Source organism: Olea europaea, unplaced genomic scaffold (genome assembly GCF_002742605.1).
Source record: "Olea europaea var. sylvestris unplaced genomic scaffold, O_europaea_v1 scaffold770, whole genome shotgun sequence".
NCBI classification, from domain to species: domain Eukaryota; kingdom Viridiplantae; phylum Streptophyta; class Magnoliopsida; order Lamiales; family Oleaceae; genus Olea; species Olea europaea.
Window position 1 is genome coordinate 206,777 of NW_019266118.1, and position 26,723 is coordinate 233,499.

Genomic DNA, 26,723 nt, shown 5'->3' on the forward strand with positions numbered 1-26,723 from the left:
GAAAACTCGAAATTAGAAAGTGAATCCTCGCGCACCCCCCGTGTGCAACTGGAAGAGCCCGACCTAGGTACATGAGCAACCTTAATAGGCTCGTCTGAGGACTGGGAAGTCTCTTTTGCTACCTGAGACCTTCCTCCGTGGTCAGCTGTCTTTTTCCTCTTTAAGGGGGCAGGGGATGGCTCAATATCACTTCCATGCCCTTGTTTAGGCATAGAGTCTATGGCCCCTTCAGGTTGAATTTCATCCTTGTACATGCAAGATAAGGCCCGTCAGGCTCGCAAAACAAAAGAATGTAAAAACATAAAACAAGGAAGGGAGGCTCAAGAGTTTACCATCAATGGGAGCAAGGTCCTCGTCACCACCCGACAGGGTCTTCAACACCTCGTCAAGGTTAAAATCCATATCTACATACATACGCCAAAACTCATTAGCCTAGAAAAACAACAAGCAAAAAATATGTGTAAGCAAAAAATCACAAAAATTAATGAAATCACCTACCTGGAGGACGACTCATCCCCACTATTAACATGTTCTTCATGGTCAGAACCGATCTTAAATCAGGTGCGAGGGGGGTACATCGACCAACTCCTGGATTTGAGTTTTTAGAAGAGAAGTAATTTCTACTTGGCTATTGAAAAGGCGGACTTGGGGTTGCCGCTAGTTGGTATTGAAGGAGAATCGACCTTCGCGAGGCCGAGCGAAGAAGAACCGGGACTTTCACCCACTGTTCGAATTCCTAAACTTGGGAAAGAGAAAAGGGATCCTAGTACTGAAAAAGACAAGCGCATTGCACTGACCGAGTTCGTGCATCTCGAAGACGCACCTAAAAATGTCCATAGAAAGTGGAATTCTCATCTTAAGGCAAACATACAAGAAATACAATGCCTTTCTCCAAGTATTGGAATTAATTTGACTAGGGGTAAAGTGGAAGTCATTGAAAATTGACGCCAAGAAGGGATGAACGGGAAATCGAAAACCCCCGTCCTTAATGTCCTTATACACGGCTACCTCATGCGGATCGAATTCGGGAAGCCTTTCTTTGGGACCTAGGGCTCTATAAATATAATTATCGACCCTATCATACCTAGCGAGACATTTTTCCAACTTAAGTGGGGAGTTATAGAGACTATAACTTTTTGGAATTTCAAGGGGGACGATCTCACCGGCCAGATCCCGCCCAATTTCTAAGTTTTGGTTTGGGGACTTGGTGGAGCCAACATGTCTCTTGGAGGAATTCGAAATAAACATCTGAGAATCAGCTGAAGGGGATAGGCTATCAAACTCCCAAGGAAATCCATCGGACGAAAGGAGGGAAGTTGAAGGATTCGGCTAGTCGCTTCGGCTGGTCGTATGAGCGACTAGCCTCACGAGTGGGAGACGGGGGGCTGGTCGATCAAGCAGCCCCCCGACCAATCGCACTGGTCGAGTGATCAGCGTGCTGGTCGATTGATCAGTACACACTGGTCGAGCGACCAGCGGACTGTTCGATCGACCAGCTCCACCCCAGCGACGAACAAGGCGGGTCACTACACGGCGACGTGAAGCCATCGACCCCCTGGGGACGCTCTACCTTCACGTGAGGCCATCAACCTCCTGGTGGTGCTCTACCTCTACACGAGACCGTCAACCCCCCGGGGGCGCTCTACCTTTACGCGAGGCCATCTACTCCCCGGAAGTGACTTATGTGGCCATCCCAACACTTAGTCAAAAATTCAGGTAAATTGACAAAGCTCCATGACGGTTATTATGGGCACAACCTTCAGGCGGGCAGTTGAAAATCCCCCATGAGAACGTGGGTCAGTGGGGAAGCCAACGTGGGACACGTGGCACCACGATCACCCGAAACCTACCCGGCTTCCAACACCTATAAATACCCCCGAAGACGACACAGGCAAGGGGATTTTTCGACATTTTCTAGCTATCTGAATTCCATCCTTATTTCTCGTCACGCACATACTGATTCTCACGGCGGAGGTAAAATGGGGGAGAAAGCCCCGCTCTCACTTTTCAGGTTATACCCGTTCACCGGAGTAGCAGGAAAGCCATCGGCCACCAAGTAGATTAAGAGGTATTATTCCACCACCATTTCATTATTATTATTATTATTATTATTGTTATTATTATTATTATTATTATTATTATTATTATTATTATTATTATTATTATTATTATTATTATTATTGCCAAAACTATCGTTGCAATATTCTAATGGGAGTCAATTTTGTCTGTTCAATTTAGATTTATTGAAGTAATGAAGAAGTTTAATTTTCTCTGAGCTTGAGGTTAGGGCTGAACTCTGGGAAAGTTTGTAATCATGTATTTTAATAATTTATTCGGACAATATATAATTAAGAGTTCTTTATTTTAAAACATGATTTCTAATGATTTTTCAAAAAGTTCCTTAATATTAGTGTATTTATGTAATTTCCTATACTATTATTCTTATAAATTTGTCAAATGGAGGTTAAATTGAGACTTGAAAAAGAACCTATCTTTTTCGATACCAAAAAAAAATAGAGAGAGAAAATTTATTACAGTTACAATGTTGAACGGTCTCAAGCCCACTAGAGCCCAAGATCTGTCCAAGCAACCCAAAACTTAAATAGTTTCTATTTAGGTACTTGAAATATTGAAAATATCTCCTCAGTAATTTAGGGAACAAAATCAATTGAAAATAAATAAAAAAATTATCAAAAATGCTTTTGTGCATGATTTAGAACTGCATATTATTTATCATAGCTGGGATATCAAACAAAACCCATGAGGAATACCAACGTAGAAATGATTGGCTAAATAAAAGGATAAAATTCAAACGAAATTAAAAGAAATATGAATCATTTTCGTAAAGACCCTTTAAAATAAATGATTTTTTAATTGTGATTAGATAAAAAAGTGAATAATCTTGTTAGTCTAACAATGCATGAAAGATGATAGACGTTTAATAAATGTAATTATACTCAACTCGTATGCCACAACAATAGGGATTTAACTATGCTTGAAGCATATATTCAATTTTCCTAGAAACTTACGCAATCTAAGTGCAAATATACTTTGCAAATTTGAATTATGAGATAAGTGCATTTTGTGCGCTTATTTAGACCATATTATTAAGTTTTTATGTCACGAAAGTGTTGATTCTTACTTAACTTGAGTAATTTTTTGTTTATTTCAGTAATAGACCAGTTCCTAAGCAATTGGAAAAGAAAAAAGGGAAAATCCAAGTATGAGGACTAAATTGCAATATTTCAATAGTTGATTCGGATCACAAAATGAAGATTAAAGATGTTGCAGGTTCAATTGGATGCAATTAAAAGTCAAGGGTTGAAAATGCAAGAGAAAGGGCTTGAAATAATCAAAAATTGACTTCGGGGGTTAAAATGCAACATATGGAAGAAATTTTGCCTGAGCGACAGCCCAGTTATAAATATCGAGCGATCGCCCAAATGATTTTTTAATTATCAAGAAAAAATTCTTGTCCTGAGCTATTACCCGAGTTTTGCCTAGGTGATAGCCTAAGCCAATCGCGGCAAGAAAATTTGGTTTCCTTTTCTAAATGAAATTCTTAAGAAAACAAATCTTGGAGAGTCTTTTAAAGCCCTAGGGACGTCCAAAAACATGGACCACGCATTATACATTATTTTGGGAGGATTTGAAGAGAAAGAAGACAGAAGAACAAGAAGATTTAATCCAAGATTCAAGGTCTCACTTCAAGAATTTCAATAGGGTAATGTCTTTTCTTGATTTTTATTGTTGTGTTCTTCTTCCCATCATGTTAGGCTAGAAAAATCTATTCTAGGAGATCGATGAGCCTTGTAATGTGATATTTAATTCTTTGTTCCGTATTTTGACATTAAAATACGTATTGATTGTTTGAATGATTTATATACATTTAATTGCTTCCATGATTATGAGCCCATAGTTTTGTGAGTTTTGGTGGTTTGTTTCATCTATTCGAAAGAAGAGGAATAAATTCGACAAGGTATAAATCATCGTAGGATCCGATAGGAGATAGAAATATATCCCTATGCTTTGCATGAATCTCTAAGTACTCACAAAACTACATACATTCTTGTATATTTGAATCCGTCATAGAGATATAGGCTGGTGGTGTATGAGAATAGGTATAATTCATCTCGAGAGAAAGTCTTGGATAGATTTAGGAGTATTGATTCTTCAAAATTCCATCGTGTTGTCAAAGTGTGGAATTAAGGTTAAATTAAACATTATTTGGGAATTCGTGATCCTAATATATCTCACATTCATTGAATACATTTAACTTGTGTCTCAAACATCAAATTGCATTTTAGTTAATTTAAACATTGTGTAGCATAGTATACCATCCAATTCATAATATTGGTACTTTAGCTTAGATTTAGGATTTCTTAGGATAAAAACTCAAAAATGATCACTTAGATTCGATTAAGGCCGAGATAAATACAATTGAACTACTTAATCTCAGTGGGACGATATTCGAATTCTAAAAATCCATTTTATTACTTGTTAACAAGCCGTACACTTGCGGTGATTTAAATCGAAAGAAAATATTTCGTGAACAAGTTTTTGGCGTCATTGACAAGGATTGAGTTTAGTTTGATCTTATTTTTCTAGGCACTAACTCGAACTTGAATTTTAGTTTCTCTATTCGTTTATTTTGTGTTTGTTTTGTTTTTGAATTCAATCTATCTCTTTAATGTCTAAGTGATATTCTTGTTTTTCTCTCAGATTTGCATGCTAAGTTATACTCGAGGAGAATAGATTCCATCCGATCCTGAAATTGAGCGCACTTTTCATCGACTACAAAGAGAGAATAGAGAAGCAAAATTGCAAATGGCTAACGAACTAAACAATCCTATTATCCCAACCAATGAAGGAGAGGCAGTGAACGAAGGAAATGAGATTTTGGACGACTTCTTGACTCCTCAAGTGATTCAAAACCAGTCCAACATTGTGTATCCACCATTTGGGCAACCCAATTTTCAATTGAAGACTAATGTGATACAGCTGTTCTAGAATGGGCATCAATTTTATGGCAGAGCCGAAGAAAATCCACATACACACATATCTCGATTCTTGGATATGTGTCAACACTTCAAATATCGAGGAATCTCGGATGATGCTATTAAGCTAAGGCTTTTTCTACACACCTTACGGGACAAGACACTTGAATGGTTGGATTTGCTTCCTATTGCAAGCATCACTACTTGGAATGACCTGGCTCACAAATTCTACATGGAGTACTTCTCACTGGCCAAGATAGCTAAAATTAGACACGAATTATCCATTTTCAACCAGGGAGAATCCGAATCATTTGACAAAGCCTAGAACAGATTCAAGAATATGCTCCAGAAGTGCCCTCAACATGGGTATGACAAAAGGACCCAAATTCGATTTTTCTATACAGGGTTACTTCCGTACCACAAAAGCATTGTGGACTCAGCATCAGATGACTCAATATCCACACGAACATTAATGGGGCACTGGAATTATTTGAGAAAATGACAACTACTTCAGCGATGTGGGCATCTAAGCGGATGACTTAGAAAAAACCTCCGAGTGTTTATGAGGTCGATACTTATTCAGCTAAGATTGACTCGTTGTTTCACAAGGTAGAAAGCATATCACAAATAGCACAAAATAAGAAGATTAGTTGTGAAGAATGTGGAGCTGAGTATAAAACATCAGAGTGTCCAATTTTAATGCAAGGAGTTGAGCAGGCAAATTTTGCCACGCCAACAGAACAATCAATATGGGGAAATATACAATAATAGTTGGAAGAAGCATCCCAATTTCTCTTGGAGCAATTAGAATCAGAATAGGCTGCAGGGTCAGTTTCAACAGTAAGAGAAGAAGCCTCAATTGGAAGACATGTTCAGAAAATTCATAGGGAGGACCAATCAATACATGGAGAAAACAGAAATCACTCTTCAAAACCAGAATGTTGCCATCAAAAACTTGGAAACTCAAATGGGACAGATGGTCATTGCTTTGACTAGAAGAGCATAGGGAAATTTGCCAAGCAACACGGAAATCAACCCAAAAAAGCATGCCAAGGCCATCACAACTCGAAGTGAATTACAGCTACCTGATATACATGTCAAAAGGCCAGTTAAGAACAAAGAGACTACACCTTCTATAGAAGAAGAAACTATGGAGCAGGATGAACAACCAAAAACATCCATCGCAAAGGAAAGCTCAGAAAAAGCAGGGAATAAAGCAACAGTTACAGTCAACCCATATGAACCTCCAATTCCATTTCCACAGAGGTTGAAGAAACACAAAATGGAGCAACAGTACAAGAAATTTCTGGAAGTCTTCAAGAAACTCCACATCGACATCCCGTTCGCCGATGTATTAGTCCAGATGCCCAGCTATGCTAAATTCCTAAAGGATGTCCTATCTAATAAACGCAAGCTGGAGGAACATGAGATGATAATGTTGACAGAAAAATGCAGTACAAGAATTCAGAAAAAGCTTCCGTCAAAATTGAAAGATCCATGGAGTTTCACAGTCCCTTGTACTATTGGTGAAGTTTATTTTTATAAAGCTTTGTGGGACTTTGGTGCAAGTATTAATCTTATGCCTTTATTTGTTTTTAGGAGACTCGATTTAGGCGAGGCTAAGGCGACTACCGTGACGCTGCAATTAGCTGATAGGTCATTGACACATCCCAGAGGAATAATAGAGAACGTGCTGATTTTCTCATCTTGGACATGGAAAAAGACAAAGACATTCTGTTGATATTATGCAGACCATTCTTGGCTATCGATAGAGCTTTAATTGACGTTCAAATGGGACAACTAATTTTGAAACTTGGAGAAGAACGGATCTCATTTAATGTCTTCAAGGCTATGAAACTTCCTACAGAGTCAGATAGTTGCTTCCAAATTAATGTAATCGATAAGGTAGTTCAGGACACGTTTCGACTTAAGGTTCAAAAGATGCTTATAAGGCATACATTGCACAGTCTCAATCAATTCACTCAGATTCTGTGGAGATTGAAACATGTGCAAGGTTCTTGGAGACTAATCCGCCCTACACAAGGAAAAGGCACTTTGAGGAGCTTGGAGTGGGATCTAAAAAGCTACTACCATCCATTCAGAAGCCACCTCATTGGAACTTAAGCAATTGCCACCACATCTCCAATATGCATATCTGGGGAACTCTTGTACACTTCCAATGATTATCTCTAACAACGTCAATGAAGTGGAAGAAGAAAATATCTTAGAGTGCTTCGGGAAAAAACGATGGTGATTGGATGGACCATAGCAGATATCAAAGGGATCAGCCGTTCACTCTGTATGCACAAGATTCTCATGGAAAATAATTTTCGACCGAGTATTGAAAGTCAAAGAAGGTTGAATCCGAACATGAAGGAAATGGTCAGGGCAGAGGTACTTAAATTACTAGATGCAAAAATTATCTACCCAATCTCAGACGGCACATGGATCAGCCCAGTTCAAGTTATGCCGAAGAAGGGTGGAGTCACAGTGGTATATAATGAGAAGAATGAGCTAATTCCCACCATAACAGTGACGGGATGAAGGGTTTGCATCGATTATAGCAAACTCAATGCAACTACAAGGAAGGATCATTTTCCACTCCCGTTTATTGATCAAATGCTAGAGAGACTGGCGGGGTATTCACATTATCGTTTCCTTTATGGGTATTCTAGCTATAATCAGATACCAGTTACACCAGATGATCAAGAGAAGACCACCTTCACTTGTCCCTACGGTACTTTCACATACCGTAGGATACCTTTTGATCTTTGCAACGCTCCTGCAACATTCCAGCGATGCATGATGGCGATATTCTCCAATATGGTAGAAAATTTCATTGAGATATTCATGGATGACTTCTCAGTTTTCGGATCATCATTTGATGAGTGCTTGGAGCACCTGAATTTGGTGTTACAGAGATGCAAGGAGACTAATCTGGTTTTGAATTGGGAGAAATGATACTTTATGGTTAAGGAAGGGATTGTACTTGGACATCGAGTGTCATCGAAGGGAATTGAGGTGGATAAAGTGAAGATTCAAGTTATTGAAAATCTACCGCCATCAACATCAATTAAAGGGGTTTGTAGTTTCTTGGGACATGCCGGGTTTTATAGGAGATTCATCAAGGACTTCTCAAAAATTACTAAACCACTATGCAATATGTTGATGAAAGACGTACTGTTTGAGTTTAATGAGGAATGCCTAACAACTTCCAATACATTGAAGGAGAAATTCACAACAGCACCGATAATTGTAGCACTAGATTGGGAACTGCCCTTTGAGCTAATGTACGACGCCAGCGATCATACCGTAGGAGCCATGTTGGGACAGCGATGAAATAAGGTTTTTCATGTGAGTTACTATGCAAGCAAAAATTTAAATGATGCACAAATCAACTATGCTACCACTAAGAAGGAGCTCTTAGCCGTAGTTTTTGCATTCGATAAATTCAGATCATATCTCGTAGGGTCTAAAGTTATAGTCTCCACAGATCATGCCGCACTGAAATATTTGATAACAAAGAAGAATGTAAAGTCGAGACTGATCCGCTGGGTATTACTCTTACAAGAATTTGACATCGAAATCAGGGACAAAAAAGGGAGTGAGAATGTGGTGGCAGATCACTTGTCTCAATTGGAGTTCGAAGAACCGAAGAAATTAGTGAACATCAACGAGATTTTTCCCGATGAGCAAATGTTCAGTGTTGAAGAAGCACCGTGGTATGCCGATATTGAAAACTATTTGACCAAGTCCATTTCACCACCAGATTACTTAAGTTACCAGAGGAAAAAGTTCTTCTCGGAGTTAAAATACTACTTCTATGAAGATCCTATTCTCTACAGGCGCGGGACAGATCAGATTGTTAGGAGATGTGTACCTTAAGAAGAAGTACTGGATATTCTTGAGCATTGCCATTCGTCTGCATATGCGGGGCACTTTGGAGCTTCCAAGTATGCTGCGAAGGTTCTACAGTCGGGGTTTTACTAGCCTACATTATTCAGAGACGTCTTTGAATTTGTGAAGATGTGTGATAGGTGTCAGCGCATTGGGAATATCTCACGGAGAAATGAAATGCCATTAAACAATAAATTGGAGGTTGAGATATTTGACGTTTGGAGAAACGACTTCATGAGGCTGTTTCCATCATCGTTCTCCAATCAATACATACTGGTGGTTGTTGATTACGTTTCGAAGTGGGTGGAAGCTATTGCATTACCTACTAAAGATATGAAGATGGTAATTAATTTTCTAAAGAAGTGCATTTTCACTCGCTTTAGCACACCACAGGCGATAATCAATGATGGGGGCAAACATTTCTGCAATCACCAGTTTGAATAGTTGTTGACTAAATATGGAGTTAAAAATCGTGTAGCTACCTCATATCATCCATAGACTAGCGGGCAAGTTGAAGTTTCCAATCGGCAATTGAAGAGAATACTTGAGGTGACAGTGAATTCATCTCGAAAGGATTGGTCTAAAAATGCATTGTAGGCTTATAGGACAGCATTCAAGACATGGATAGGTATGTCGCTTGATTTTTGGAAAAGCATGCCACCCTACCACTAGAGATAGAACACCGGGTATATTGGGCTATGAAACAGTTGAACATGGATTTGAAAGCCGTCGGTGAAAAGCGTTTACTGCAGCTTAATGAGTTAGATGAATTCAGGATGGAAGCATATGAAAACTCAAGGCTCTACAAAGAATGAACCAAGAAGTTGCATGACTTGCATATTCAGAGGTGAGAATTTGAAGTGGAGCATAAAGTGTTAATGTAAAACTCTAGACTCAAGCTCTTCCCAGGAAGATTAAGGTCAAGATGGTCGGGTCCCTATGCTTTCACAAAGGTTTTGTCATATGGAGTTATAAAAATCAGCCATGAAACTAAGGGTACCTTTACAGTTAATGGGCAAAGGCTGAAACACTACTAGGTCGGTGACTTCTCCAAGCAAAAGTCGACCGTTCAACGTGGGACACTAGAATGAAGCAGCTACGGAAAAGTCGAGTTATCGACTATAAACTAGCGCTGGGTGGAAAGCAACCCACTCTATCCTTTTAATTTATTTTGCCTTTTACATTAGCTTAGGAACCTTTCAATTTCACGTTCACATTTTTCTTTTTTGATAATTAGGTCATCGATCAACCATGCATGTCAAAATAGTCTAAACACTATCCACACGAAGCCCTATGCATCTAACGTGAGTTGGGATTGATTTGAGTGTTTTGGGTGTGACAATCACGCATTTCAAGGCATAATGTTGTTTTTCAAAAAATTTCTGGGATTATGGTGTGATTTCGATTCAAAAAACTGGTTTTGACACTAAGTCTATGGCTAGCACATACCCCGAGTTGGGTAAAATATTTTCGCATGTGAGAGGCCGGATCAATTCACCAATCGAAAATCACATTTGGGACATATTTGATTAAATTCGTGTGTGTGGAATCAAATGTATTTTCAAAATTTTTAGGTACATATTCTTAATAAAAAAAATCAAAAACAATTTTTTATAAAAACTCACTCACGTACATATCTCACAACACACACGGCCAACACGCACGCACGCACATGGCACACAAACACAAACACGAAATTCACAACTCACGACATAAAATCAACACTACACACACAAGAACTCATCTAACAAATAAGATTGGTTGGCCAATTCAATCCATTGCATTCAACTTCTTCAAGGAATTCAAGGTATGCACTTTTCTCCTATCTCTTCTCTTCACATTTTGAGCCGACAATTTCATTCGGATTTCCTATGCATATTGAGAAGTTTGGTGAAATCAATAATGGTTTAATAGGTTTGTGTTGTGATGAAAAAATAAAATGGGACTTTGATTCAAACATTGCTCTCTTGCAACTTTAGAAAAAATTAAGTGCCTTCAAGATGTTTGATAAATTGCCTAAGAAGAGATTATTGGGTGAGTAGGGAGAGTCTCGTAATTGGAAGCAATGATACATGTTGGAGATTGTTTTTGTTGTTGACATTCATAGAAATTACATTAGAAACACCAAAAATTTGAATTGTACACCCTAGGCACCAAACTTCATCCCCCACTCGTCTAGCCCAAACAACCTCCGTTTAACCTCAAATTTGAGCATGAGTTAGATCATCATGTGAACTTTCATATACCCAGAGATCGTTTGGGAAAAGTTCAATCTTTTCTAAAGTCGTCAGGTGGTGAAAATCCTTAGTCGGTTTTGGGGGTATAAACATGAGATCAATATTTTTTATGTTGGTTTAGGGAAGGTAAGTTGTATTATATTCATTTATTAGATACATACCCTATATAATGACATTTTCTCAAGCATGGTATATGTAAATTTTGGTAAATGAGAATTGGCATGGTTTGGGGGTATTCTCCACTTCACCTTACTCATATGTTTATTACCTATATGCTTACATTTTCTATATTCATATGTAGGTACAAAATGCCACCAAAAAGGAAGGTCACAACTCAAGAGAAAGGAAAGTCTAAAGTCGACAAAACCTCGACCTGATGCCAACAGGCAACAGAAAATCTAGATGACAGGGATATTCCATGATTTGTGAATGTTGAGAATCGTGATAATTTTGAGACAAAGTGGAATGATAAGAAAGTTTATCAAGAACACCAAGTCACACTTAGTGATTTTGGAGAAACGTTATTGGAGAGAATCATACACCATTGAGGGTGGAACAAAGTTATTGATACACCTCATGCGACATATCCTACATTGGTAAAGGAATTGTTCGCCAACTACAATGTTGATATTGATAACCCAGAATCCCCACACAGAAGTTAAACATGGGTTAGAGGAAAATGGATTCTGTTCAGCCAGCAGCAATTAACAGATATTATAGTTTGGATCACACTCATGTAGAGCCAGTACTAGAGGAGCAAGACATGGCACTGGTAGCACATTTTCTATATTGTAAAGAGGTTGATTGGCCACTTAATTCATCTCGATTCCTATATAATGAGTTGACTCCAGAGCTTTTGCACATCATCTTCTGCACCAACATTTACCCTACATCCCAAAGGATGAAATTTAATGAAGAAAGGGCGAGGTTATCTTATCATATGGCAAGAGTGCATAAGTTCGACCTGGGAGCCCATATAAATGCCTTTATACGAGAGTTGGCATCATCCATTGATACTCAGCGTAGTATTATGTTTTCGTGCTTAACCAATGGGCTTTGTCTAACAGCCAGGGTACCATTGTTGCCAAGAGAAGAGAGTGTTGCTCTAGAAGTCACAATCAACAGAAGAAAAATTGAAAAATCAAAGGCTAGATTGAAAGGAACAGAGAGAGTACATCATCTCGAGTTGGGTCCTAATGAACCCCAGCAAGTCCCAGAGTAGTCCTCCTCAGTAGACAGTTGTCTTAGATGTTGGAAACTCAAGTGGAGCTAGGTAGATCTATTGGCACCATGACAAATTCTTTGGAGGCAATGCAGCGAATGTAGCTAGATATGCAGAGGGAGTTACAATGAGTAAGTGTACAAGTGTGAGGGTTCCAGTTAAGTGATGACCGGACACGTTATGATCAAAGAACAATCACTTATGCCTATAGTCAAGTGAATGTGCACATGATGCGTTTTGGGAGTCAGCTGGAGACAATTGTTCGTAATGTACACCAGATAGCAAGAACCATAGAATCTCTTAGAACTACAAGTTCATCTAGCTAGGCAGACCAACCTGACACCTCTACTCATCTGCATCCACCCTCAGGGAGTATATGATCTTTTAATCTTTATTTTTGCGTACTTTTACTCTTACATTGGGGATAATGTAATGTTTTATTTGGAGGTGGGGTAAATGCTAGGATACATATGCTGCTCATTTTGATGAATCCTTAAATTTCTAATCAAGTCTGTATATATATATATATATATATATATATATATATATATATATATATATACACACACACACACACACATTGGGGCATAATTTGATTGAGTGGATTTGATTGTTGATGTTGTTGACCTAGTTTGGAATACAATTCTCAAAACCTTTATATAGAAACCAAGCTGAGATCAGTTTGGGGGTGAGATGGTTAGTGCTTGTTGTCATAGAAATGTGAGGGTTTGAAGTTCTTGGATCCCAGCTATAGTTGAAGGAGTTTGAGTTAAAGAGTCTAAAATGGGTATTGATCATACAAAAATAAAATGAAAAATCAAATGTCATAAATCTTTTACTTCTCTTCGTAGCCTTTTTGACTCGAGTTATTAAGTCTGCAAAGATATCTAAAAACCTAGTACCCAATAGTCATCTGGCTTGAGAGTCATCGGCCTAAAGCTCGCTACAAGGGTCATTTAGAAAGCTTAATGGAGAAAAGTCTTGCACAGGAGATGTTTTTTAAAAAAAAGGTAAAAATTAGATTCTCATAAAAAATTGATACATCTTCTAACTTTCTTTGAAGCCTTTATAACTCGATCAGTAAGCCTATAAGGGTATTTTAAAACCTAGTGCTCTAAAGTCAACGGCCTAAAGCTCGCTACAGAAGTTATTTAGAAAGCTTAATGCAGAGAGATTTTGCACAAGAGATGTTTTAAAAGAAAAAGAATAGAAAAAAAAAGTGCCCAATAAGGACTTTAAGATTTGAACTCTAGAGACTGGCAGTGTGATTTTGAGAAAACTTACCACCTCAATTCTAGGTTAACATGTATCTAACTCTGATCACTTTGTAGGGAAAAATGCATGATGATAATTTTAAAAACCCCCATGTGCTAAAAATACCTCGAGATTGGAGAGAAAAGCATAAGGAGTGATTATACACGAGAGGTATAAGGAAAAATGACCTTAAGAGGGTTGGGATTGCAAATAAATCAACAACATTTGATTGATTATATTCTAGTATGAGTGTGAGTTCAAGGTTGGCTAATCGCACCCACACTAAGTCGAGCATCGGATAAGTAAAAATTTGTTTTTGATGTCGTTTGGAGCTTTCTAAAGTGTTACTTAAATTCGAACCTAAGGCATACGGTAAGATGTTCAATGTTGAGTCCAACATTTGTTACCTATGTGTAACTAGTAATATGATCTATGCCTGAGTTTTGTTTTGTTCGGAGACAAACAAAGATTTTAGTTTGGGGGTGTTTGAATGTGCATTTTGCGCACTTATTTAGACCATATTATTAAGTTTTTATGTCACAAAAGTGTTGATTGTTACTTAACTTGAATAATTTTTCGTTTATTTCAGCAATGGACCAGTTCCTAAGCAAATGGAAAAGAAGAAAAGGGGAAATCCAAAGTATGAGGACTAAATTACAATATTTTAATAGTTGATTCGGATCACAAAATGAAGATTAAAGATGTTTCAGGTTTAATTGGATGCAATTAAAAGTCAAAGGGTTGAAAATGCAAGAGAAAGGGCTTGAAATAATCAAAAATCGACTTCGAAAGCTAAAATGCAACATATGGAAGAAATTTTGCCTGGGCGATCACTCAACATAAATTTTTAATTACCGCGAAGAAATTCTTGGCCTAAGCGACTGCTCGAGCTTTGCCTGGGTTACAGCCCAATCGAATCGCGACAAGAAAATCTGGTTTCTTTTTCTGAATGAAATTCTTATGGAAACAAATCTTGAGGAGTCGTTAAAGCCCTAGGGACGTCCGAAAAATGGATCACGCATTATACATTATTTTGGGAGGATTTGAAGAGAAAGAAGAACAAGAAGATTCAATCCAAGATTCAAGGTCTTTCTTCAAGAATTTCAATAGGGTAATGTCTTTTCTTGATTTTTATTGTTGTGTTCTTCTTCCCATCATGTTAGGCTAGAAAAATCTATACTAAGAGACCAATGAACCTTTTAATGTGATATTTAATTCTTTGTTCCGTATTTTGACATTAAAACACGTATTGATTGTCTGAATGATTTATATGCATTTAATTGCTTCCGTGATTATGGGCATGTAGTTGTGTGAGTTTTTGTGGTTTGTTTCATCTATTTGAAAGAAAATGAATAAATTCGACAAGGTATAAATCATCATAGGGTTCGATAGGGGATAGAAATATACCCCTATACTTTGTGTGAATCTCTAAGTACTCACAAAACTATATGCATTCTCGTATATTTACATCTGTCATAGAGATATAGGCTGGTGGTATATGAGAATAGGTACAATTCATCTCAAGAGAGAGTGTTGGATAGATTTACGAGTATAGATTCTTCAAAATTTCATCGTGTTGTTAAAGTGTGGAATTAACGTTAAATTGAACATTACTTGGGAATTCGTGATCCTAGTATATCTCACGTTCATTGAATACATTTAACTTGCGTCTCAAACATCAAATTGTATTTTAGTTAATTTAAACGTTGTATTGCATGGCATACCATCCAATTCATAATACTGGTACTTTATCTTAGATTTAGGATTTCTTAGGATAAAAACTCATAACTGATCATTTAGATTCGATTAAGGTCGAGATAAATACAATTGAGCTACTCAATTTCTGTGGGACGATATTCGAACTCTAAAAATCTACTTTATTACTTGTTAACAAATCGTACACTTATAGTAATTTAAATTGAAAGGAAATATTTCGTGAACATTATGCAATATGATCGTCTAAATGAATTTGTTGAAAATATGGTACAAGAATGAATGCTTGAAAGTTTCCTAGAAACTTACACAATTGAAGTATATAGATACTTTGCAAATTTGAATTGTGCAATATGTTCGTCTAAATGAATTTGTTGAAAAGATGGTACAAGAATGAATGTTTGAAGCATATATTCAAGTTTCCTAGAAACTTACGCAATCGAAGTACAAAGATAGTCTGCAAATTTGAATTATGCAATATGATCGTCTAAATGAATTTGTTGAAAAGATGGTACAAGAATGAATTTCTGAAGCATATATTCAAGTTTCCTAGAAACTTATGCAATCGAAGTCCAAAGATACTTTACAAATTTGAATTATGCAATATGATCGTCTAAATGAATTTGCTGAAAAGATGGTACAAGAATGAATGTTTGAGGCATATATTCAAGTTTCCTAGAAACTTATGCAATCGAAGTACCAAGATACTTTGCAAATTTGAATTATGCAATATGATCGACTAAATGAATTTGTTGAAAAGATGGTACAAGAATGAATGCTTGAAGCATATGTTCTAGTTTCCTAGAAACTTAGGCTATCAAAGTACAAAGATACTTTGCAAATTTGAATTATGTAATATGATTGTCTAAATGAATTTATTGAAAAGATGGTACAAGAATGACCGTATAGGCCCACATTTATTGTAATGAAATCAATATCTAGATTTGATTATTGATGTATAACTTAATGACTTTAATACTATCACAACTCTTGCAGAGCTTTCAAAAACGGTTAACTATATAAAGAAGGAAATCATGATGAAATATCTTAGGAAAATAATTTATTTTTCTCGGCATGTAGGTCGAGAACTTAGTCAATTTAAATCTTCATCTAATCAACTTGTACAGAAAAGTTTTGAAATATTTCAATGGAAAAACGATACACTCATTTGATCTGATTGTTAATTGTCACTTAAAAAGTGAAATGAGACCATTTTCATCCTTGATGTTATAATGAAAACTTGTTGATCCTAAAGTACCATAGTTCATGATTCGAAGTTAGTTAATTATGATGATGTTGGTATTATTTGATCCATATAAAGGTCATCAATTATTTTACCCATTAACATGTGGTTATCATGACGATGTTTGTAGCAATTCACTAAAATATCATCTTCTTTTCCTCTGATCATGAATTTGTCCCATTGAGTTTTTCCTGGTAAAGTTCTAAATGGGACAATTTTCGTAGTGTATTACAAATAATACATTAACTTTTTTTCATTCACTGGAATTTTTCCCATTGAAGGATGTCGATTGATCATTTGATATTGCTGGTTGAGATACATTAAGTTCATGAGTATCTTCTAATCACTACACATGATATTATTGCTTTCAGTTGGGGATTAATTCTTTTATTTTGCACAACTTGACACGAATACTTTCGATTGGTTGATTTTGGAGTAAATTACCCAAATAGTCACTGAACTTTGTAAAAGGTTTTCACATGGTTACTGAACTTTAAAAATCACCAAATTCATTACTGAACTTTGCAAAAAGTTTTCATGGGAACTGAACCTGAAAAATCATCCGATTCATTACTAAACTTTGCAAAAGATTTTTACGGGATCACTGACATTCACAAAATTTTTCTCAGGGGTCACTAAATTTAGTGACCCCTGGGAAATCTTTTGTAAAGTTCAGTGACCCCGTGAAAATATTTTGCAAAGTTCAATGATGAATTAGATGATTTTTAAAGTTCAGTGACCCCCTGAAAACCTTTTACAAAGTTCAGTAACCATTTGGGTAATTCACTTGTTAATGTTGTGCATTAACTTCGGATGGCATGATTGATTTGCTAGAGGAAAAAGGAAAAGTATTAGTTGAGTTAGTTGACGATTGCATGGTTTGTTTTATATAAAATGTTTTTATAAAATTACGTTAGAAAAAACATTAAAGAACATATAAAAGTTTAGACTTTTAAGAAGTCTTTGCATACTTTTAATACTACATAGTAACATGTACTAGTTTTTTAAAAATCAAGTCTATCTCTTTTCTCCACACATATACTTGGCGTGCTGTTATAGGCACCTGAAAATAAAACATATACTCCTCAAATTTATATGTAGTTGTGTGAGTAAGGATAGTCTCACGAAGAGTGTCTAGTATAATATTATGCTTTGTTAACAAAAACTAGGATTTTGATTATAATGCAATCAATTTTAAGAAAATAACCAATAACAATGCAGATTAACAAATTGAATTAAATCAATAGAACAAACATCGATCTAAGTCAATATCCACCGTCGAAATTTCACAACAAGCCATTGATCCACGTATGATTATCAGTTCATAATTTTAGCATTCATCATTGGAATTATTTTCCTATCTCTCCTTAATTGTAGTTAATCAGAAAACAAGCAATCCAATTAACCAACCTAGAACAAGCACTAAGGTTTAATTTAATAACAGTGTTTTAGGAATTAGAGAAATCAATGAAACTAAATAACACAAGTATAATCGGTTGTATTTAATCTAGTCAAACGTGCTTCCTAAGATTTAACAATCTCTAACCCAACAAATCATTAAATCCTAATTACCTCACAAATTAAAAGGATCAAACAATTACGGGTTTGATATTTAACTCAACTATAGATTGCAATATATGATAAACTAGTAGGCTTCCTCGCAATTAAACGCAACAATTATGAAAATACGTATAGAAGAACATTCAATATTTAATACATGAATTAAACAATGAAAATAATGTAGATCTCATAAGGAAACCAAAATTTTATTGCCGTAATTGTACTATATGACCGCATAGTTAAAATGAATATGATCGCATACAACAATGAAATTCAATTTTCACTTTCTCTATAATAGGGTATGCAACTGCATTGTTGTAACACTATGCACCCGCATAGTGTTAGCCACTTTCCAACTTTTGCATTTTAGTTCTCAAACTCCCTTTTCTCGATTCTTGATTTTTTTTCTCGTTTTTCTTCTTCGTCTTCAAATCTTTAACATCTCCATTTTGCCTTTCAAGCCATCTTTTGGATATTTGTAGTTTAGTCCTTGAACTTTTATGTTCTTTCACTTTAGTCATTTTTCTCTTATTTTTTCTAAATTTCACTATATTCATCCAATTGCAACCTAAATCAAAATATAAGAATAATGCGTGCTTCTAGACATCAATTAATCACAAGAGCATAAAATAAAGAGATAAAAAATATAGCATTTTACATTCTCATCGATACCTTTGATTTAACATTCTCTATTAATTTTTTGTATTAAGTTATAATCTTCTTATAGTAAGGAAATTACTTTTGTCTCAACAGTATGACAATAGAGAGATTTTATTGTATAAATCTGTCTCATTGTGAGATCAACTGGTCAAATAGAGATGAAAGTCAACATAGTATTGTAGGAGTCTCGTGTGGAAAGGCTTTTACTAAAGGGATCAAAGCTATGTTGGGGATAACAAGCTAATGACTCCCAAGAGCATTTCGTTTGGCACATCGGTGTCGACTCATCACATCTTGGGATTGAAGAAGCTCCTAAAAGGTTGGTGGTTCATCCATTCAAATGGCACGTGATTTAGGTTTTGACGCTTTAGATATAGAAAACCCTTTTTCCCTTTTTAATATATTATTACATATATTGGGGAAAGAAGAGATTAGAAATGAGAGACTGATGTAGGGTGTGTGGATGTGACCTCTCTTGAAGCATTCATAGATAACTCCACGCATCCTTGCAAGTATATTGATACTCGTCATTGAGGATATTGATACCCATCGACTTTCCATAGAATTTCCAAAGCTATGGTTTATGCAAACTATGGGCCAAACAAATATATTACTTTCACATGTTATCGATAATAATAAAATTTTATAAAATAAAAAACAATTGAATGCCACTTGTCGAAGATAAGATAAAACTTATAATAAATTAGTTATTTCACATATCAAAGTGGCATCTTTAACCTTATATTTAAGGGTCGTCCCATGATGATAAATCTACATCTTTTATACTATCTGGAACACCTTACGTAGAGCTTGTAATGCATTTTAAATTGCATAAATAGACAACTGCAACTTCTTTATAAATTGCTGTTCGACTTATAAATGTTGAAATGTTTCTAAATTTCTAGATAGAAATGACAAAATAACCTGCCCTGTCCCGTTCCGTCCTGCTCGAATGGGGCCAAAAAAATCTGTCCCGATAGGTTGACAGGGCGGGCCCAAACCCTCCTCATAAAAAATGAGGAAGCTGCCACCTTGCCCCCACTGCCCTCTTATTAAAAAAAGGGGCTCTCATCCAATCAATACATTCGTCTGCAGAACCAGAGGGATGATATCCTTTTCCATTCACCGATGGTTTCATTTCCCATACTCTTTCTAAACCTTCATCGCGAGAAAAGTCGAGAGTTAAGCATTTGCAAATTTCTATCAGAGAGGAGTGGATGGGCTAGGTTATTTGAAGGGGGTGACAGATTTTTATTCCTTTTTTCATTCTTCTTTTATTGTTTCTTATCAAAATAAGGACAGAAATAGAAATTTTCAGGTGAAATATTGATTGAAATGGAAGAAAAACCTAATGTTATTGAAAAAGAAATTTTTGAAAATGAAAATATTTAAAAAAAACAAACGGGCCCCAACCCGTCTAAGTGGAGCTAGTTTCGGGCCCCATTGCCATCTCTATTTCTAGATTATCATGTTCGGGTTTACATTGATGCTTAACTTTGTGGCTTGCGTTTTAGCCCTTGTTTGAGCTCCATTTTTTTTATAAGAATGCATTTTTGAATAATGTATTGATGAAAAATATGAGGTTAAAAAATAAGAACATTTTTTGAATTTGAATGTAATAAAATATTATTGAAGAATGTGTGGTTGAAATAATGTCAAAATATTGTTTAAAAATATATTTTTTTAAAGATTGGGACTTAAACAGGGGATTAGTTAATCATGTTGACCTCAAATTTTGCACGATGATGTGGCCAATAGATCGCAGTTCCACTTATGCCTACATGGTATATCTCATGCATACTAAGACAAATCATTAAAAGTGTGTGGCCTTCTTCTAAGATGGGAGAGACCATCGCAAGCACTTCGACAATCAAGTCAATCAACTTCTGTAGGTGTATTTGAGTGTTAGACGGACAAAAGATGTGAGTCACACCAATGTATGGGCATCGAAGGTAATAAGAGAACACATATAATAGCAATATTATGAAGAATGTAAAATTCCATTACCTTCAAATAGGAATAAAGTGTGAGTTTTTGAAGTAAAAATATGATAAGTGGTTACGATCGGATGGAAAGACATGTTGTCCCATCTTGAAGGTTGATACGTCTTCTCCTAGGTGTTAAGCTCAAGAAAATTTAATGTTTCTAAAAAGTAGTCAACTTATAACCTAGGTCTGACCTCAAAAAATAGACTGACAAGTTGACTGTGATGAGTTTGCCGTAGAGATATCACATCAATCAATTGTAGAAGAGATCTCGTATGGAAGATATTTCGAAATAGGTAAAGTGGGGGATGCCTCCTCATATAAAAGGTAAGTGCCTCGAATTTAATCTACAATTGGTTATAGCACCTCGCTTATGTCATGAAGGGTTGCCTCTACATAGTACTTCAGGTGTGGTGATGCATCACTTTGACTATCTTAGTTATGCCCTCATTTAGGACAAATAGGATTGTGATGTGGATTGTGGGCCTAATAAGGCTTCCTAATTTACAGCCATGTGAACTATACTTGGAGCCTTGTTAAACAAGCCATAACTAAATATATGCAAATCGAATGACATTTCAAGGTCTCGTCGTTTACTTCGCAAGCACTTGGAATCATAAACTTTAATGAACACATATGTCGTGTAAAAGCCTAAAAAAATGGTCGTTCGACGAGCCAAGCTGGGTGTCTAAGTTTAATTTTTCAACTCTTTTGCTCCTCAACCCAAACTTTTGCCTTCTTCCAATTAATTCCTAAACATATAAAAACTTCTAATCAGAGTTCAGTTGGTCTCTAAATTATTTATCGCATCTCTAATAAATTCCAATCTAAAATTGTTCATCAATGTCTTGATTTTTTTGGATCATAAAACTAATTTGACTTTGTAATTTATTTTTTTCTTTTCAATAAATTAAAAAAAGGTTACAAATTTTTGTGGCGTTACATCCAATGGCGGAGGAAATCCTTATTTATAATTTTTCTTCTAGAAACCTCAGCCGTTTGATAAAAACAAACGAATTGGGCGCGTTACATCCAATGGTGGAGGAAATCCTTATTTTAGCTTTTCCTCTAGAAACCTTAAACGTTTGATAAAAACAATTGAATTGGGCTCATTGACCAGATTAAATGTAAACAGCGGACATGAAGATGAGTGAATTAAAGATTTTGAATAAGTAGCTTAAATCGCGCACGCATCGCGCACGCATCGCGCACGCGTTATACGCGCGCAACTAGGATAGCACAATAAATGGTCATCATGACTATCTGTCATCATTGCCTGTCAAAGCATCTCGCACTGACAGTTGACACTAATCAGTAGGCCCTACCAAACACGCACCCCATTCCACTTTTTGAATCTCCAAGGCAAGCAACATGTGATGCACCTTAACTCTAGTCAAACCGAAGGCTAACTACAACCCGAGACACCAAATAAGCCATAAGTCCTACAGCCTAGCCTAAAGAATAGCCTCAGACTCGGGAATTATTGTTAAGCCTCCACCTTGCGTAGGTCTATCACGTCTATGTAAGAGGGCAAGTGAATGCTCATACATACGACATAGAGTCTCACACTTATGGACTAGCCGAAATGAGTTAAAACCTCAATTGGCAAATCAAAAGTCTAGTTGAGTCTCATATGACTTAAATGAAACACTGGGGCCTAAGCTCAAGTTCAAGCCTAGGAACTTAACAAGTCAAGCAGGCTAAAGCCTAAAGCTCAAAATGGTGGTTGAGGCTTAGTCAAGCAATCCTATACGATAAATGACAATCCTCAAAGTTGGAGAAGTCCAAATTTGAGTACATCGAGCTCAAAAAGCACAATCTAACCTAAGTCATGAAGCCTGAAATAAACAATAGCCTCGAACTTGGAGGAGTATTATTACATTTCCACCTCATGGGAAGCTCTAGTCATCCTACACAAGCCATGTGGAGGCTTTAAACACGTAGAAGAGCCGAAGAATCAGACCAAACTTGGGTTGGACCCCACGCTAATATACTTAGGGTTCGAGCTTTGAGTCCGATTCCCTGAGCATAATAGGGTTGAAGCTCTAGAGAATCAACATTCTCATGCCCTATTATAATTACTAAATTAGGTACACTTGAGGTACAGATAGAAATGACTTCCGTGAACAGCCACTTTAGAAAAGTGATGTAACGGATTCACCACTCATCTACTATCAACTTATGGGCGGAAAAAAGTTTGACCATGAGGTAAAAATGTCCCTTAGATATTTGAACTCTATATATACGCTACATAATCATTTAAGCTAGATATGTGATTAATCCTAGTCAAAATTATGTCAACTTGTCTCTCCACACCTAATTTTTGTATCTAATTTGATCGTCGTCGAAATGCATACATTCGTTGTACCTCCCAATGGAGCAACAATCTTGCATTCTATCGTTGTCCTAAATGTTTAAGTACCACACAAGTAGATAGAGAAGTAAGTGGACTTCATTGACTTCGGAATAGATCGAATTACAGGTGTTTTTTGCTTCAAGTCTCAAAAATTGATCACGATAATTGTCAAAACACCTTTAATGTTCACGTAATTAGTATCATACCGTTCGCCTTGAAAATTTTCATTCTTTATAAGGTCTGGTGGTAGAGGGAGGTTGAGCTAGTAGGGTCATTTGGCCCAATAAATTTAAGGCCCTGTTTGAACTACATTTTTTTCAAAGAAATACATTCTTAAATAGTAATATGATATTATTTCAATCACGCATTCTTCAATGAAATAATTTTACACGCAAATTGAAAGTTTTTCCTAATTTTTTAGCCACACATTCTCCATTACTCTACTGTTCCAAAATACATTATGACAATATAATGTGGCTCAAATACACACTAAGATTCTTTTTTCAATATGTTACTTTTAATTTTTCAATGTCATTGTATTTTATGTCTGAAATTTTCTCTAATTAAGCCCCCATTTGATTCTCATTCTTATAAGAATGAGAATAAAAAATATAGTCATTACGAAATTTACACAGGAGATAGGAAGTCAAATATTATGGCTTGATGTGATGAATATTCTTCATTTTTTTTTTTTTTGCCAAAGAATGGAAACAAACGGAGCCTTAGGCCCGCAAGTCCAGACTCCTACATAAGAACCCACACTGCAGCAAAAGCTCTTAGCAGGAAATTGCAATTGCGCGCACTCGTCCTCGAATTGGATTCTTCTCCCTTTCTCCCAAAAATCAGAGGTGAAAATGATATGGTGAACGCTGCATTTCATAGATTTCAAATGCTTTGTTTCCTTGAATGTGTGTGTGTGTGTGTGTCTTATATATAAATACATCTTCATGCTTAAGCCAATGTATCATCAGTTTTTTTTTTTTTTTTTATTCCTTCTGGGTTTGCATTAAACTGGAAAGGAATAATACTGTGTTTGCCGTTAACAGTTTTGGGGAACTTCCTTTCTTTTTTTCTTTTTGTTTTTTGATAAAGAGAAACTTTCTTTTATTGATGAATTTGTTCTGTGAAAATTCCAGAGGTATTTTAAAATTTCATTCTTCTTCTTCTTCTTCTTCTTCTTCTTCTTCTTCCTTCTTCTTCTTCTTCTTCTTCTTCACCCACACACGTGTATGTAAAAAACCCCCACGTGATTGTTTCTTTCAAAGCCAAAATTCTACCTCCTTTAATACCTGATGGGTGAATAAACCAGGCTAGAATAATGTTTACATGTGTATTCATTCATACATATATATGTACTGTTATAGTTTGTATCGATATATATATTGATGTGAAAAATAAATCGTTTGATGCTAATGTGTCATGTGTGGCAGAGTTGTCTAGTCAGTCAAAAATTAAAAGAATATAAAGCTGAGATTTCATCAGTGTACTGATTATCCTGTTCCGTTTTAGCGGTGATTTGCTGGTCTAGTTCCCAGGGCTATTAGCAGCTATCTCCGAGTGAACTCAACAAAACGCAACTAACTAGCTCCTAATCTTGCCCGGAGATTAAATTTTAGGGTTTCGTTCGGGGAAAAAAATGAGTTTCGAATCATCAATAAGGTGTCGGATCAACGCTCCACTCACGGTGGTGTTTTCTATCGCATTATTGTTAATTATGGGAATCTATACAGGTCAGTATTCATTGAACATGAGTGTTTGTGCGTGTTTTTTGTGTATTGTATTCCATCTTTGTTTTGTAGGTACACACTATAATACATTGCTTTAATTTGTTTAATTATGGCCTCTCTTTCAGCGACGACATGCTTGATTCCTTATTTAATCCCTTTTCTGTCGTGTTCTTGTTTTGTAATTTAAGTGATTCGGGATGATTCAATGATTCCAATTCCATTTAACTTTTAAAGTTCCTAAAAATAAGCAAAAATTCTACCTCCTTTAATACCTGATGGGTGAATAAACCAGGCTAGAATAATGTTTACATGTGTATTCATTCATACATATATATGTACTGTTATAGTTTGTATCGATATATATATTGATGTGAAAAATAAATCGTTTGATGCTAATGTGTCATGTGTGGCAGAGTTGTCTAGTCAGTCAAAAATTAAAAGAATATAAAGCTGAGATTTCATCAGTGTACTGATTATCCTGTTCCGTTTTAGCGGTGATTTGCTGGTCTAGTTCCCAGGGCTATTAGCAGCTATCTCCGAGTGAACTCAACAAAACGCAACTAACTAGCTCCTAATCTTGCCCGGAGATTAAATTTTAGGGTTTCGTTCGGGGAAAAAAATGAGTTTCGAATCATCAATAAGGTGTCGGATCAACGCTCCACTCACGGTGGTGTTTTCTATCGCATTATTGTTAATTATGGGAATCTATACAGGTCAGTATTCATTGAACATGAGTGTTTGTGCGTGTTTTTTGTGTATTGTATTCCATCTTTGTTTTGTAGGTACACACTATAATACATTGCTTTAATTTGTTTAATTATGGCCTCTCTTTCAGCGACGACATGCTTGATTCCTTATTTAATCCCTTTTCTGTCGTGTTCTTGTTTTGTAATTTAAGTGATTCGGGATGATTCAATGATTCCAATTCCATTTAACTTTTAAAGTTCCTAAAAATTGAATAATATTGCTAGATTTGCAAAGAATTGGTTTTTTCTTTTTTTTTTCCTAATCTTTTGTTTTATTAGTTTCAGATCATGGCTTGATGAAGTTCACTTTCAGTCCAGTTTCTTCTGTGAAGAAGAGCACAAACAGTACTGCCCAGAACAACAGTTTCTATTCTTCTCATCGGAAACTTTTCTTTATTGGTAATTAATCCATTCTCTATCTTTAAAGTATTCAATAATTAATCCATTATTCGTACAGTGATAAACCTCCTTCATTAATGGGATTTGGATTATGCATGAACAAAGAGTACAAAAAAGAGACTCTGAATGCCCAGTGTACATAGCACTGTTACAAACATGTATGTGTTTATGTGTAATTCTGTATTCTGTGACTGTTTTGCTTTTTGCATTGTCCTTCTTTGCCTATATATGCGAGAGGCAAGACTGCAGCACCAAGCACCATTGGCACAGCCTTAGCCACCCTTTTTTCTCTCAGTCTGTGTACAATTGTGCCTACTTTACTGGCTCACCAGGTCCTTAGCCACTTTTGCTCCACGCCCTCCCCAACGAACTAGCCTACTACCTACTCCTTCAAGTCCATTTCGGGTGGTGCATCTCGGTCCCTTCTTCCGTCCCTCGGTGCTAAAATGTGTTGGGCCATCGAAGCCTGAGTCGCCAAGCGCACTCTGCATTGCTTGGTATGCTCTAGGCCGACCGATACCCTACCCCTTTTTCTTAGAGCCTATTTCTGCTTCTTGAAGTCCTATATTCCTAGGATTATGTGTTACTTTAAAGTTACATTTTGAGTTATTAGGTAAGTAATTAAGAATTTGGCTGCATTATTTTGCTTTCAAGTAGATGTTGGCTCACGTGTGTTTTGATTAAGACCTCTCAATTGTTAACAATTAATGCTGCAGCATGTTAGCTT

At 36.2% G+C, this 26,723-nt stretch overlaps 1 protein-coding gene across 1 annotated transcript; it reads left to right on the forward strand.

Moving 5' to 3' along the window:
- The first annotated feature begins 6,147 nt into the window (after nt 1-6,147).
- On the forward strand, nt 6,148-7,121 carry LOC111391268. Its single transcript, XM_023016440.1, has 2 exons — nt 6,148-6,653; nt 6,749-7,121. The coding sequence occupies exons 1-2, from the start codon at nt 6,148-6,150 to the stop codon at nt 7,119-7,121; spliced, it is 879 nt and encodes a 292-aa protein (XP_022872208.1).
- The last annotated feature ends 19,602 nt before the right edge of the window (nt 7,122-26,723 follow it).